Source organism: Ambystoma mexicanum, chromosome 2q, assembly GCF_040938575.1.
Source record: "Ambystoma mexicanum isolate Mex_15411 chromosome 2q, UKY_AmexF1_1, whole genome shotgun sequence".
NCBI classification, from domain to species: Eukaryota; Metazoa; Chordata; class Amphibia; order Caudata; family Ambystomatidae; genus Ambystoma; species Ambystoma mexicanum.
Genome location: NC_090924.1, coordinates 114,445,419 through 114,461,976, shown reverse-complemented (window position 1 = coordinate 114,461,976; position 16,558 = coordinate 114,445,419). Strand labels below are relative to the sequence as shown.

At 47.7% G+C, this 16,558-nt stretch overlaps 1 protein-coding gene across 2 annotated transcripts in view; it reads right to left on the bottom strand.

Moving 5' to 3' along the window:
* JPT2 (Jupiter microtubule associated homolog 2) overlaps nt 1-16,558 on the bottom strand; it is a 181,732-nt gene that overhangs the window by 82,767 nt on the left and 82,407 nt on the right. For both annotated transcript variants that reach the window (XM_069646977.1, XM_069646976.1), the window contains exon 2: nt 2,331-2,479. In XM_069646977.1, the coding sequence (XP_069503078.1) occupies nt 2,331-2,479 (149 nt within the window). The remainder of the gene's footprint in view (nt 1-2,330; nt 2,480-16,558) is intronic.

Sequence of the window (16,558 nt, the reverse complement as noted above, 5' to 3'; positions counted from 1 at the left end):
AGATGTGCTGCACCGGACTATCCTCCTTTCTTAGAGAGCTGAGAAAAGGCTACTGTCCCGCCACAGGTTATCGTTTCTTCCCGCAGCGGCTGAAAGCCAGAGGAGGCCTGGAACTGCAGGGTTGAAACCTACGAGCGAAGTAGACTAGACTGCCAAAGTTTGGTCCTGACTGTGTCGAGGGTGGGTGAGTTTTTTCATCACTTACTAGAGGCCACCTGGCACATCCATCTGTTTTTATGCATGAGATTCCCTTAAAAGATACTCAACTTGGCTAGCCTGCGCTCCCCAACTAATACAGAACTCTCAAAGTCACTTATCTGGAAGGGTAGACCCTCCTATAGGAATAGGACTTTATTCTTCATTGACTGAGGCCCCTTCCCGAGCAGCTAAAGCTCCCTGAAGAGAACCCACTCTTCGCTTTACACACAACCGCGTATACAAGCACTACTGTACATCGAGAGCAAGGCTCATCACTCTTACCGCTGGCCTACATAAGTGTCATGCCTTCCCGCTCGAGAGTACAGGATGCCCTCACCTCCCGACAGCCTACTTGCGGCCGCCACACCAATGGACACGCCCCTGCAGTCTCTGACCCAACTGTACGTGCTGGGAGGCCTCATTTTCGGCCACACAGAACTGGACCCTTGTGGCGCTGGCCACGGTCCCGATGGCGGTTGCCCTGGTGACTGTAGGACACGTAGAGCGTGCCTGCAGCCGCTCGCGGTCTTGGTCGGATATCACGTGACTCGCGCCATCACGTTGTGTCACGTGATCCGTTACTGCAGCAACCCACAACCAGGACGCAACGTACGCCGCTTCTCAGCTGTGTTTCAGTACCAGTTGTTGCAGCGTTCTGATCGGCTATTTCGCCTACGTTTAGATTCCATGGTTTGGATTCTTGGCTTTGTCTTCCTGGACTGCTTTTGGATTGCGCTTGGTTTGTCTAGCTTTGGAGCTCCTTTGACACTTGACTTCAGATCGTTTAAGGACTGCTACCGGATTGCCCCCTCTTGTGCCACTTCCTGGATTTGTGTTTCTTGACTCTACTCTGCACCATAGGAAGAACTTTCTGCTTGGGACTCAATACCTAGGAAATCGCGATTGCCTTGCGATTCACATGAGCCCTGCAGGTTTCTGGAACCCTGTAACAGCACGCAGCTCTGGGTGGGCAAAGCACCTCCTTTCCTTCAGAAGACAGACATCCTTCCCCATATACCACAGTCCTCCTATAGGTAGGTTACCAAGATTGCTTACCTTTGTTATTGTACTCATTCCTGTACTGTGCCTCACTTGTTCTGCTCTTCCTTTTCAGCCACCCGAAGGACCCGCGCTGCAGTTACAGTTACCTGCGGCCTCGATGACGGCTAGTGAGTGTTCCTTTGCTCTGTCTGGCTGGTACTTGGGACGGAGGTGTTCATTTATCTACACCACAATCTCGATTGACAGACTGAGAAACCGTTATACGTTGCGTCCTGGTTGCTTTTATGCGGGTTGCCGCGGTAACGGATCACGTGATGCACCAATAGTCACGTGATATCCCACAAAGACAGCAAGCGGCTGCAGGCGCTCCCCACGCGTCCGACAGTCGCCGGGGCAACCGCCATCGGGACCGTGGCCGGCACCACAAGGGTCCGGTTCTGTGTGGCCAAAGATGAGGCCTCTCCGCACATACGGCCGGGTCGGAGACTGCAGGGACGTGTCCATTGGTGTGGCAGCCGCAAGTAGGCTGTCAAGAGGTGAGAGCATCCTGCACTCTTGAGAGGGAAGGCATGACAATAAGTTAGGTATGGACTATGAAGCACTGCCTAATTTTGTATGTGTTGAACTTACCCCTTTCTGTTGCAGGTTGTGGTTATTTTCTCCTCTTTCATCAGCATTAGGCTAAGCGCATTTTTGTATGCATGTTACATAGGGAATAAGCATGTGTGGTAACTTTTCTTGATACTGGGGTTTCATCGATTTTGTTAAGGCCTATAATGCATGTATTTTTGATATACATCTTTCTTAGAGTAATCTGTGGAGTTTTGATGTGTGTGCTCATTGTCGGCTTCCGATCACTCTCACCACTCCTGTCTGGACCGCCTGCCAAGCTACCGTAGAATGGTCTCGTTTGTCCAGAGGGTTTGTTTTCCTGCCCAGCCGATTGCTGCTCAAGAGAGTAGAACACTGTTTCAAAGTTAGAAATTGGCTGGAAAGAATGGCAGGAGTATCTGAATCACCATAAGTAAGGATTTTTGTCGTTTTAGATCTTGTAGAGATACATACTGCTCTCAAGGACAATCATTGGGAAGACCTTTTCTACAGATTCAGCATTTTGCTAAGGCCTGTACCTGGTGGGTTGGATCTTTTGGGTAGGTTTTGAGGTTCTTCTGGAGAACCAAAAATGTTGGAGGACATCCTGTGTGTTCTGTTGGACACTGGTGCCAAGTCAGGGCTGTCGAAGATGTTACTTGATCCACCGCCAGAGGACTGCATGCCGCTGTGAAAATAAAATAAAGAATTGTCAAAACAGACATTAGCCCCAATATAACAAAACAGTACTATTTCTCTTGGTCCATGGGAGGGAGGATAATGGACACAGAGGTGATTAATGTCTCTGTGTCAAGGTAGTTAGGGGTTAAAACCCCTAGAACACCAGGGTATCCAGGTTAGCAAGGGTGAGTTAAAAAGAAATGCACTGAAAATGTATTCCGGATTGGCGTATGTATGTTGCAATCTTGGACAATATGGCAGTTAGAATGTTTCTAAAAGCGATCATGGAATTGTTTTTAATGACAGAAAATGCACAAGCCCACCCCAATTCCAAAGTCGTCTGCGGTCCTTTATCCAACATGTCCAAGGACCCAAACATGAGAAAGGCCACAGCCTGTACCCCATCTTCAGTCTCAACATGTAGATTTGTGACCTCACGCTAACTCCCACCCCCATCTTGGGTCTACCCACTTTAAATCACCTTCAACCTCCTATACTTTCAATGAACTACTTCCGATGTACCTGCTTGCCGTGGAAATTGGAAGCATTCTCCCAACTCTTCGACCCCGCTAGCAACTCTGCCAAAGAGATCGCAGACCATACACTTAACAGCTACGATGTATCCCCACATCCTTCAAATTGTTAGCCCCTCCCCCCATGAAATTTAAACTTGCCAAGACCACAAACCCCTGTGTAAACAAATGGTTATCAAAAGAGCCACCATCCATCAAAAACGACAGCAGTCAATGGACACCGCTGGGGCGTCAAGAATCCCAGATAACATATTCAACATAATTCATAATTCAACAACGTGACCTTAAGAAAGCGATTGCATCAACAAAGAAAGAACGGTTTCCCCCAAAATACTGAGGAAGCACAAAACAGTACAAAGGAACTGTTCTAAATGTATAACATTATCAAACCCGCTTGTGTCCTACACCAAATGGTTCCCTGCCAAACATTCTGCAATCTTCTTCTCTTTCTTTGAAACTTAAACTGGTTTGAATATTTTAAAATGCCAACAAAAATTACATGGAGCACCAAGGAGGGATTGCCCACCTCTCCTCCCTTTTTCCTAGGGCAGTGATGTCCAGAACACCTTGTATCTGCTTCCCACGGACCCTTGAAAAAAAGTCAGATTAGTCTCCATTCATTTAGGACTCTCATGGGCCCCGTGTGATGTGCTCCATAGAGGCTATAAATGGAAAGGGGGGGGCAGGGGAAGAGATACCCCAGACCACCTCCTTGCACCACAGCTATTCTGGTCTTGGGCCCCTAGGAAGTTAACGCTGTGCAGGACTACAAGGCTACGAGTCTATGGTTTATGGAAAGCAAGTCCATGTCTACATTTCATATACACTCAGGATGCCCAGAAAGACTCAACCAGGGAGTCAGAACTCCAACCACAAACTCCGTTCCTCACATTCTCCAGACCAACACTTACTTTGATGTTAGCCCCTGGTTAAGGGCATATGCATTTAACCGGCTGTTGGACCACTGTTCACATTGGTGCAGTCACAGCAATAGAAACATGCAGAACTGCTGTGTCACAGTTCTGCGGACTCCAGACTTCAAAATGGTGGATTAGCCATTGCCAACCACCACACTAACATCAATTTGTGGCAAATAACACAGGAGCAATGATCATCCACAACTGAGAACTTTGAATTTGCCAAAGTGATCTACATACATTTTAAACTAAGTAATTACAAAGAAAGGATAAATGTAAATGGCAGAGCAAGAGTCTGTTATGAGAGAGGAATAGCGTCAACTTGTCTTAGTAGTGGATAAAGTAGCAGTGTGCTAAATAGTGGGAAGGCCATTTCAGAGTTTTGCCCATGACCTGCATCGGAGCAGCAGCAGCAGGCGAGCCCGAGCCCCGAGAAAAGCCTCCCAGGCCTGGTGTGCGTTTCTTCCCCAAATTGGGCCCTTAGGAAAGCCAGCCCCAGCCCAAACCACTGCGATTTCCCTGGCTTCTGTCGCTTCCTTCCCATCCCTCGACTCGCCTCCCTCCGCGCCCCAAATGGTCCAGTGGATCGCGTTACTCAAGCCATAACCAACCTTCCCAGGTCAGCCCTCTGCCCATGCAGCCCGAGCACCTAAGGGTCCAAGGCAAAGGGCAGCTCCGGCATTGGCACCTCCAAGATGTGTCTACAGGTGTCCGCAGGGGGGGGAAGCAAAGGAAGCCAGCAGCCAAAAGACACCAACAAAACCAAGTGTGGCATGGGTGGGGTGTAGAGCAATTACTCTACTCCAGAATGCCCTTGCCACTCTACCTTATCTCTCCATAATGTAGACTGCCATAGAATTACAACATGCATACTAAGAGAGATTTGTAACCACCAGCCTAAATCCAGTCTTGGCTGGACTGTAAATGTTGCACTCCATTACGCACTAACATACTAGCCAATGTTAACTAATGCCACACCCAGAGAGAAGGTCCAGATTAGCCTGCGTCACATCTAGACAGGATTATGAATGTTAGCATGTGCCACACTTAAATGAAACTGAATGACAAGCACGAATCGTGATCACTAGCCTGCCTCACATCTAGACAGAATATTGAAATTAGCAAGCGCCACACTCCGATCGAATAGTGAATGTTAGCAAGCATCACACCTAGACATAATTGCAAGGACAGCAATGCCAACTAAGAATTTCATCCTCTGCATCCACACCTCAAACTCTAACCAAACAACCACAAGCCTAAAACGCAGCAATCCGCACAAACTTCACTACACTGCAACAACAAAACAAACTGCACATAGACTTGCACAACAGCCCACGGCTACGGACCGTAAAACACCCCAGGCCCAGCCAACGGACCCACCAGGCTGAGGCTGCCAACAGCACATCAATGCTATCTTGTCCCCCCCACCCCCCATCTCCCTCTTTCAGAGCCACCAGAGCGCCAGGGGACCACTCCGGTGGTGACAGTGCGCAGTACAAATATCCTTTAACATTAACATGAGGGGTACGGGGGGTGGACGAGGGACAATTCATTAATTTTCCTAAGAAGGAATACATTTTTAAGGTTGAATTGGCACAAATGTAAGATTGTGGGCTGCAACGCCAACATGGTACTGATCAGACCACAAAAAAAAATGTGCGCCAATTCAACCTTTATAATCTCTTGTCGAATGCCCATGGCAATACAGGCTCTGAGTGAAAGTGAGAGACCAGAGACATATTTAATAAGAGATAGTGAAATCCAGGCAGCGGTGTAAAAGGGAGCCAATGAAAAAAGTAGCACGTAAGGTTGGAGCAAAGCAGAAAGCAGCAGAAGGATTATTCAACTGTAAGGTTTTGTGGGCATTACCACAGACATTGGCAGAGGGAGAATCAGTAGTCACAACTAGAATATTAAGATCTGAATAAGTTGACTGAAAGCTGGATAAAGGACAGGTGAGTTGGAACCGAAAGGATGGTGAATTATGGAGGGGCCTAACACAGAGTCTGCCCCTTTCCCTCTTTCAGTGCCTTTCCTGTCAATGACTACCAGGAACCGCAATCTGCCCTCTTGTATTAGATTCCGAGACACCAGTGGCAAATGCGATGTGGGTCAGGGATCAACATCTTGACCCCACAATCCATGCATTTTTAAATCCAGTCTTAGGAGTAGATATTATATCAAAGTAAATGTTGAAGAACGACAAAAAGCGCTCTGTATCCGAAGCCAACTGCCAGCGGAAAAACAACTGAAGTAACGAGCGCAGTGTGTGCTAGCTCCCTCTACCAAGAATTGTTTTTCCTAAGCAGCCGACACTGGAAGGATATGTGGGAGGACACAGTCCACTCGAAACTGTATTTCAGTTTTGGATTAATTAAGATGCAACAAATGAAAGCTTTCAGTGTTTAACGGTAGTAGTGTGTTCCTTTGCAGGTCATGCAGATCATCTTGTCAGACTATTTGGGAGATGCCGGCTTAGATGGGGAAGCGAGCAAACACCTGAAAATTAACAATTCTCTGGAAGGAAAGATCAGGAAATAAATAGAATGGTTATTGCATAATCAAGTTAACCCAGAACAGAGCCCAGGGCTCTGCATGAAGGGACACACTGGGTCACAGACTGTAGATTCGAGGTCTGTTTGTCATGCAAGTCTTGTTACAGCAGGCATGGAAGCACCACTAGAGGACATTTTACAACAGGCCCAGCAGAATGACCTTGCCAGATGGTGCCATCTGGTTCTGAGAAGAGGGGCACTGTCCTGGTAGGGTGAACCTTGGATGGAAGGTGTGCTCATCACTCCCGGACAAAACCCCCAGAAAGGAATGATTGGCCGCTAGTGGTTCCATGCATTCATAAAGACAACCAAAATTTTCCGTTTCTACAGCTTTTTTACCCTCATCCCCTGCCCCCCAGCAACCCTTCCACCCCCCTTACAAACCCCCCCATATATACGTGTACTAAAAAATACAAAAATCAAATCAACTTTGTGTCGTTATTCAGGGAATCACTGAAAATGTTCGTCGTTATCAACACTGCACACCACCAGTCTGAAACTGGAATCTTTAGTTGGTGAAACCTGAGGAAGACCATGTTCCCATAGTTCGGCCTTTTTGACAGAGTTGATCCATCAGGACGCACATATTCTAGTAATCCTTAGTATTTCTAGTCTAATTCGCCTACAGATTGCAGCCAATACTCACACCAAATCATATTCAAATAAAAAAGGAGTTTGAACTTGTACTTTAGGCTCACATGTAAAGTTGGTTTTCCATCACATCCTCTACAAGAGCTCTTTGATATTCAGGTTTTAATGGCTTCAAGTAAGAAATCAGCTGGAGCAAAATGGGGGGGGGGGGCGGGAGGGGTGCAGGAGAGTAGGTCAGGGAGTGGCGGTTTCAGGCCCCACATCCATGATAGACGAGCTGAAACTATGTGGTCAAAGCATTCACTAACCAACGGCCCCTTACTAGTAGAGCAGCATGAATGCAATGCTGCCTTGAAACCAATTTTACAGTGGTCTCAATACAGTAATGTTGCTTGCGCCCATCGGTATTTGAAACAAATGACAGGCCTAACAATGGTAGGCCTTGTATGTTCTTCCAGCTAATCGCAGCTGCCAGGTCTCTGCTGCAAGAATACTCTGTTTGTTCAGCCAAGACTACGAAGACATTCTAATGTGACCGTGTGGTTGCAAGGCGCCTTTTTAAACATTTAAATTACCATAGGAAGGCAACATAAAACCTGGTAAGCAACAGCTGAGTCCACAATCGGACACAACAACCTCCGAAAAGACAGTAACATCTTTCACAAATGGAACACACATTCAGAATATCTGATCAACACAATGTATCTAAAGCAATACAACACCCAAAAACACTACCTCTGTTCACGCTTGAACTTAAAAGTGAAAACAAGGTTTTAGAGCGTGTTGGCTCCTGGGACTGCACACTACCTCGCATTGTTCCAAAGTTCACGTTACTAAATAACAATAGACAACAGATCACTACAGAATGTCTTCTACAACATTGAGAGGCAAGTCATTTGTACCATTATCCCACAGGTATTCCCTTATTTTTGGTCCCTCTCATATCCGGTTTCCCCACTTTCTTTTTCAGGATTGTTCCCCCTCTCCCCCACCTTCATTTCCTTTCCATTTGTCTTCCTTCCCCATCCATCCTTCCCCACTTTCTTCTTTCCAACTTTCCTTCCCATTCCATCCTTTTTTCCACTGGCCTTAAATTTAATCATTTACTTAATTCAATGTTTTCCCCTCTTCCTTCCATCCATTTTTTACTTTTTCTGCTTCCCATTTTCAACTTTTCCTTCATCCTTCCTTATTCTTTCATTCTCTTTAGTTTGTTTCATTGCATATACCAAGTATTTTGCTTTCCTTTCTCCCAGATTTCCCTTTTCATTCCATAAACCATTTACTTTTTCCTCTTTAGCTTACTCTTTTCAGTCTCTTTCCACTTTTCTTTAAACTGATAAACTTATGGCTCCAACAGACTCAACTTTCTTGCAGTCATCAGTGCAGGAATCTTTTATGCATCAGACTTTACTATGACTGATGCAAATAATTTTCACACTTGCAATCTTGAAGAAGCGGAGGAGGTTGGAAGTACTAAGTCTTAAGGATGAAAGGACTACTGCCCTGAAGGAATACAGGGAGGTGTAGTTATGTTATGTTATTTTGCACTTATATAGCGCCTTATATACCATTGGTATGGTCTGAAGGCGCTGGTAGGTTGAACGCCCTTGGGAGCCGCAGTTCAGATCAGTAGAGAGAGTAGGGAGAGTCAAAAAGGTGCGTGTGAGCACCGGATATGTGTGCAGCTCGTGCGGCACTTGTGTAATAGCTGCTTCTTATCGGTAGGTGTGGTGGTTGAGAGATCAGGAGAATGTGTTCGTTCTGGCAGGATTTATCCGGAACGGATGTGGCTGCGTTAGGCCTGAGGAAAACGCCTGGCTGGGGGTGTGAGACCAGCAGTGCTTACATAGAATGATGTGGAGTAAGCGGCGGATGTTCGTATGAGAACAGTTATACCGAATGGTGTCATAGTATCTCTGTGTTCTAGTTGAGTGGTGATGTAAAGGAGAGAGTAAGCGTGGTGGTGTGATATGATGGGTCATATGCTTTTTCAATGTGCAAACTTCTAAATGCAACTTTCCCAGAGAGGCTACTGGGCGAAACTTCTAAGTACAATTTTCCACACAGAGGCTATTGGGTACACTTCTAAATTCAATTTATCAGAGAGGCTATTGGGTACACTTCTAAATGCAATTTTCACAGAGCATCTACTGGGCACACTTCTAAATTCAAGTTTCCAGAGAGGCTATTGGGCAAACTTCTAAATGCAACTTTCCAGAGTGTCTATTGGATACACTTCTATAATCAACTTTCACAGATGCTATTGGTAGTACTTCTAAATACAACTTTCAAAGCGTGGGTATTGGGCATACTTCTAAAATGCAGCTTTCACAGAGGATATTGGGCCCATATCTAAATTCAATTTTCCAGAGAGAGGCTATTGGGCGCACTATTAAAATCAATTTTCCAGCGAGGCTATTGGGAACATTTCTAAATTCAATTTACCAGAGGGGCTATTGTGGCTAAACCACCTTTATATTATTAACAACCAAGCAAACGTAAAAACAGGCATGGTCAGGAGATATGCCTCATTTGCCTTTTGTGGCAATGGGCACCAAAGGGAGGCTATACTCTTAAGGAGTGCGAATGTGATAACAGTAGCAACACAAACAGAAATAGCAAAAAAGACTCCAAAACAAAAATGTCCTATCAAGGTTCTATAAAAAGTAAACATTAGGGAGACCACCAGGGGGGCACCGAAGAAGATGGGCGTGTGAGAGTGGAGCTCCGCACTTGGTCTTGACAAATGGTAAAAAGAACCCCCCCCACCCCTGACACACAAGTGAGGAAGCCCGGAGGGTCAGCGGAGCACGTCGGAGACAGGCGCTCTGCTCGATGGCCCTGAGCGGAGCGCTGGTTGAGGGACAGGTCGCATCCCAGACCGCGTGAGAAAATCGGCGTGAGAAAAGTGGCCCCGGGAACAGTACACGCCACACACTGCAAGTGATGAAGGAGCCTGCAGGCATGGTCCTGGCCCGCCGAGTGGCCGGTGTATGAGCGGTAGCGAGGCCCCCGCAACAGAGGGGAGATGCATTTCCAGCTCCGGCAAAGTTCAACCTATATTGTTTTCTCTAAATTTATAATGACTGGGGCGCATTGCATCTTGTTTATTGAGTCCAACCAATTTATTATCGGGATCGTAACTCCATACCATCTTCCTTAGATCCTAAATGACTATGCTCCTGTACATCTTAAATGGATCTCATGTCTATAGCCTACAATTTTAGTGTATTTGTAATTCCTGTGTGAATATGAATTTATTTATTTTTGATGTTACATTTATTGCTGATCATGTTTTGACCATCGATGAGTTACTGAGGGATGCACATGGTATCATCCACTATGATCAATTGCTTTTTCTCCCCTCCATGGATGCATTTACTTAGTCTGTACGAAGTTCACTAATATTAATTTACCAATGTAATTTTGTCAAATTAATACATTAAAAATGGTATAGACTCCATTTGATTGTACACCAGCAAGATGTATATTTAGATAAGCAACATTTCCTATTACTCACAAATTGGATATATTTATCTCACTTGACATACCAACGATCACTTTGTTCAACCACTGCTCGAATATTTATATTACGCGATCTATCCCATTCTAATGTCACTTACTCGATTTTCTAATTCTTCTTCACTCCATAGATTTTAACGAGCACAAAGCTGTACCAATACACATACCCTTTATGTTTGCATCTGTTACTGCATTATAGTATATTTCGGGATACATGACACATTGCTGCTTTCCCACACTCCCCCTCCCCCCACACTCCTAGGCCGAGTCTTCATTTCAGTCTCAGGTGGTTCCTTCCCATACTATTCCGTTAGTTAGCGGCCATCTTCAGTTTACCTACCTTCCATTGCATTTATAGGTAGATTACATGGTTATTTGTATTGGAGTAGTTTGCCCTCAGATTCTACACCCTGGGTACTTTTTATCCTCAACCTACTTCTATAATGGTTTCATTTTTTCCTATACTTGCGCGGTATAGGCATTTTCCTTGGCCCAATGAGGATCTTTCTTGGACGGCATTCTGGCAGTCCTTGATACAATCTCTAAGGTAGTGCTGTCTGATCCTTTGGCTCCCTTTCTTTCTAGATCCGGCCATTTTGGCTTTCACTGTATTGTCATTCCTCTCTCTTACAGACAGGAATTAGATTCACACGCCTACTCCAAGGGACTTCCTCTTGATTTCGCCATGACACTTTTAAGGTAATTTTCGATGTTATGTTGCAAACTGACTTCCTCCTGGTTATTTTCTGTCATCGGCTTTTGAAACATGTTTCTGTCTTTTCTCTTTGGGCTCTTTAGCGAAGTGGGTTTGGGGGGGGGGGGGGTGGGAGGGGAGAGATCCAAGGCTTCCTTTGTCGGGAAGAGTTCCAGACAAAGTTCTACACCCACTCTGCCCGAAAGGCCGTGCTCTTCGAGCCGCTCCGTAAACCTGGCAGTCTGGGAGACCCACGCACTGCGAATAATGCTGGGGTTAGGTCTGTGTTGGCATCAAGCGTCAACTGGGAAAGGTGAGCATGCCAAGCCCTTTCTTCCAACTGCTGCGGGAGACTGATAGGGGGGCAGTGAGGAGGCAAGGCTGCTGAAGCTAAGGGTCGGGCGGCCTTGCTTACCTGAAGCTGGTGCTGTGGAAAGATCAGGTCGCCGGTCACCATTTACACCGTGAACAAACTCCTTACAGTTCATCTCCGGGGTCGCAGTCTCGAACTTCATAGGCGGCAGCCCTCTTCCTCCACAATGGTCCGGGCTACCGCAGCCATAGACTGCCGAAGACTGCACTCGAAAATAATTTATAATTTCAAACCAACTCAAATGCCTATTGCAAACAGAAGTTTCCCCAACCAGTTGCCGGACATTGAAAGCACACTGCACGAAGTATGTAGAGCCCTGAAGTACTACTTTAAGAAAAGAAGCTCTTCCAGAATGTTACATTAGGCAAGATAGAATCCAGAACAAGGGGTGGGGGGGGAGGGTCGGAGCCGTAGCCCTTATCATTAGATCCGAGGCTCAAAACCTGAGAAAGTAAGATCGACACCATCCCAGGCACAGAACTCCTCTTGGTAAAAGTAGCCATCAGTGGACTGGCCACCAGGGGGCGCACGGGTGATGTCGTGCCCCGTCTGAGCTCGCTCATCAGAGGTCCTTCGAGAGGTCTGAGCCCCCACTTCTAGGACCCCCCCCGCAGCTGAGACTCGAGACAAGGCTTTGGGAAGGTGCCCCCCGCCGGTGGCAAAAAATCCGGAGAGAATCGGTTGAGTTTTCACCCCAAACCGACCGACTGAAGTTTGCCCTCGTCTCCACCTTGAAACAGCGCGAAAGCGCGGAGCCTAGCACAGGCCCCGCCTGGCAGGAGCCCGGCGGAGACCTTGCCCCCGAATACGGTAGACCACGAGTGACTGGGAGTTGTGACGACACACCGCACAAACCGTGCCCTCTCCCACCGAACCGTTTCCTGCGGCAGATCGGTGCAGGAAACCGCAGACACCAGAGTACCGAAGGCCCGCGGAGGTGTGCGTCGAGGAGGCCCTGTATACGCGCGGGCGGCGCGAAGCAGAGGGGACACGCACGGCTGCAGCTGATCGGCCCGTGCCCCCCCGGAGGACCCCCAGGAGGTCCTTCGGAGCTGGAGCACGAGGGACCGCTTCACACTACGCCCTTTTGGTGGTGAGGACGGCCGCGAACCCCCAGGAGGAAGAGATACGGTTCGCCCGTTTACTGTGACAATTGACAACTGGTAAGCTGAGGGTTGGGCCCCCGAAGCCTCGGATACGCATGTGGGGAGAACTTCACAACGATGAATCTTTCCTAATTCAGACAACCAGGCAATCCGCGTAATACGCGCAAAGTTACCCAGGACGGAGACACGAACTGTGGCATATAACCCCCTCTGCCGTTCCTGCGGTGCATTAAAGAATCGTACCAATAACACCGGGACACTGCCTAACGAAGCGCAGGCCTGCTTTGAATCTATGGACTTTACAGAGAAATTGGCCACATTTCGCTATAATCAGGCCCCTGAAGCACTGCCCCCGCGCGAACCCTCCATCATGGCCTCCAAGAATCCAGAGGCGGCACTGACCAGGGGAGACATCGCTGACCTCCTCTCAGAAATGAAGGGAATGAGAGCGGACATAGGCAACAAGATCGACAAGATCACAAGCAGAATCGACAAGATGGAGGAAAGAATAGAGGAAGTTGAGCACAACCAGACCTCCTCAGGCATCCTCGAAATGCAGGTCGACCATCGCCTAATGGAAATTGAAGGCAGAGAAGAGGAACTCCGGCTAAAAGTCGACGACCTAGAAAATAGAGAACGTCGAAATAATATACGTGTTTTTGGTGTTCCTGAAGTAGAAGGAGAGTCAGAGACACACCTCAAACAAACCCTGCATGACATTTTGAAACTTCTGTTCGAAGACGACGGAATAGACGCACCCAAAATTGACAGGATTCACAGAGCCGGAGGAAAACCGGGTAGCCTGAGGTCCATCCTCCTGGCCCGGTTCCACAACTACGCTGACAGAGCTCGGATTCTAGACAAAGCCAGGCTTGCACCACAGATTTCCCTTGCGGGGTCACGTATCACCATCTTCCAAGACCTGTCCTTCCTTACGCTAGCACTCCGTAGGAAATGCCAACCAATCACCAAGTTTCTCAAAGACAAAGGTGCCAGATACCGGTGGGGATACCCATTCTCACTAACGTTCGAATGGGACGGCACGAAGATGAAACTCACATCAGAAAGAGACATTTCTAATGCCATCACCGAAATACTAGGTCCGCAGGCGGAGGGAACTCCCACCTCGACAAAGAAGAATCTGGAAGAAAACTGGCAAACCAAAGGCCCTCGACGACGGAGAATGCAAGGGTCCAGGAAATTCAGGAGAATGAACGCCTCATCAGACATGGAGCATTGACTTCTCCTCTACACTGAACACCCACTATGAAGAGGCAATTTGAACAACAGATGCGAATTGGGTGATACCTTCACTATGCTGACTCTCAAACTGGACCCAAGTAAGAGGTCGCCGGGCGGTGTCACGCGGATTGAGGTACAGAGTGGGACCAAAGGGGGGGAAATAACTAAAGCATTGAATAGACCTGAGCGGGGAGGGCCGTCCTAGAGATTCTATCAGCCGGTAATGGAGAGGGCCTAGTTCCCCCAGGCTTCGAATGATGAGATTGGGGGGCTCGAAAGTTTAAGTTATGTACTGTTCTTATTGAGTACGGACCGTTTGTTGTGCGGTTCACACTGGTGGTTCGATAACAGTTGGGTGATGTCAAACCAGCTGCATCGGACGCCACGGGAGGGAATGTTTAGGAGTAATCATACAACGGGACACTTTGTTCTTGGTGGGAGGGTGGGGGTTTGTGGTAGAAAAGTTGGACTTTTACAGGATCCCTTTACAGAACGCAGGATGTACATGCAAACAAGTATCGATCGAGGAGCACTCATTCAACGTGAAAAAAAGCGCACTTCGAACACATGGCCAATGAGAACCCGCGAATGCAGTACGACAGGCACAGAAAATAGCAAATCTTCGTCAGTAAGCAACGATGGCAGTCACACATAACATGGACCATCTACGCATAGGCACGCTGAATGTCAAAGGCCTAAATGCCCCCACGAAACGTTCCTTGGCCGCAAGGGAATTTAAACGCTCCAAGATTGACATCTTATTCGTCCAGGAAACGCACTACGGGAAAGGGCAAGAGAGGGCAATCCCCGGAAGACATATTGGCCATACCCTATGGAGCTCCGGGATAACAAAAAAGGCAGGAGTGGGGATAATAATCCGTAAGAACCTGCGCATGTTGGTCCAAAGCTCGTGGGTGGATACAGAAGGAAGAATAGCAATCATTACAGGACTCATTCGGAATGAATCTGTTACGCTAGCCACGGTATATGCTCCCAACCAGGGTCAAAAGAGATTTCTCCACAAAGCGCTTGAAAAAGTGTTCCAGATGGCAAAGGGGCAAACGATCCTTGGGGGAGACTTAAACATGTGGATGGACCCCACCCTAGACAGACAAAGTGAGATAAGTTCATCGAAACCGACACGTCTGACGGAGGACACTGATATAAAAGTAGCGCTCTCGACATTTGGGCTAAGTGACAGCTGGCGTCACCTCCACCCCACAGACCGCGGCTTCACCTTCCGCTCTATTCCCCACGGAACCCTCACGCGAATTGACTACGTGTTCTTGTCCGAAAACCTTTTACGAGATACCTCTGCTGCAGAAATATGTCCGATCTCATGGTCAGATCACGACATGGTACTAACAGAGATACGCTGGGCGACACACATCCCCCAGAATACGAAATGGAGGTGTAACGACTCTCTGTGGAAAGACACGGCATTTAGAGACGAGTTCGAAAATGAAATCAAACAATTCTTCGTCGTCAATGACACTGGGGAAATTTCGAAGACTTCGGTGTGGGAGGCAGCAAAAGCCACATGGAGAGGTATTCTCATGAGGGAGGGGGCCCGCAAAAAGAGAGAGCGGACACTGATCGAAGGGAAAGTCAGACAGAAATTGTGCGAAGCAGAGAAACTTGCACAGGCAAACCCACAGAAAAGAGTGAAATACCACAATGAAGCCAGGGAACTCAGGGAAGAGCTTAAAATTTTAGAAGTCGGCAAAATCACCCAAACCCTACAGTACTTAAAGCAAAAGTTCTACGAAAAGGGCGATAAGGCTGACGCTCTTCTAGCGGCAAGACTACGCGCGCAGAGGGCCGAAAGATGGGTGGACGTAATAGAGAGAAGAGACGGCACGCTCCTGGACACCACCGAAACTTCACCTCAAGGAATCCAGGAGGCGTTCGCCTTTTTCTACGAAGACCTATACACTTGCGACCCGCCATCCCCACCAGGTGCCATAGAAGATTATCTCAAGGGACTTAAATTACCATCACTGACACATGCCGAATCTGAGGCACTCGATGTCCCCGTTAGCGAAGAAGAGGTTGCCGACGCTATCAAGAGGCTCAAAGCCGGGAAGTCCCCTGGAGACGATGGATTCACCCCTGGCTTCTACAAATCATTCACGGCATACATCGCCCCCTTCCTAACAACGCTCTTCAATGAAATATTTGAAACAGGGAAAGTCCCCCCCTCCTTCACACAAGCACTGTTAACGGTTATTCCGAAAGAAGGCAGAGATCCGAAACTGTGCGAGTCATACCGTCCCATATCGCTCTTAAACATAGACGCCAAGATATACGCAAGGGTTATAGCAGCCCGAATGGAAGTCCACTTGCCACGACTGGTGAACCCGGATCAGGTTGGCTTTGTGATCCAAAGACAAGGGGCCGACACCATGAGGAAAACACTCCACCTGATACATGAAGCGCGGTGTATGCCAGGAGACCCCACACTCCTGTCACTGGACGCCGAGAAGGCCTTCGACAGGGTGGACTGGGACTTTCTAGGGAAGGTACTCACCGAGGTAGGACTTGGCATAA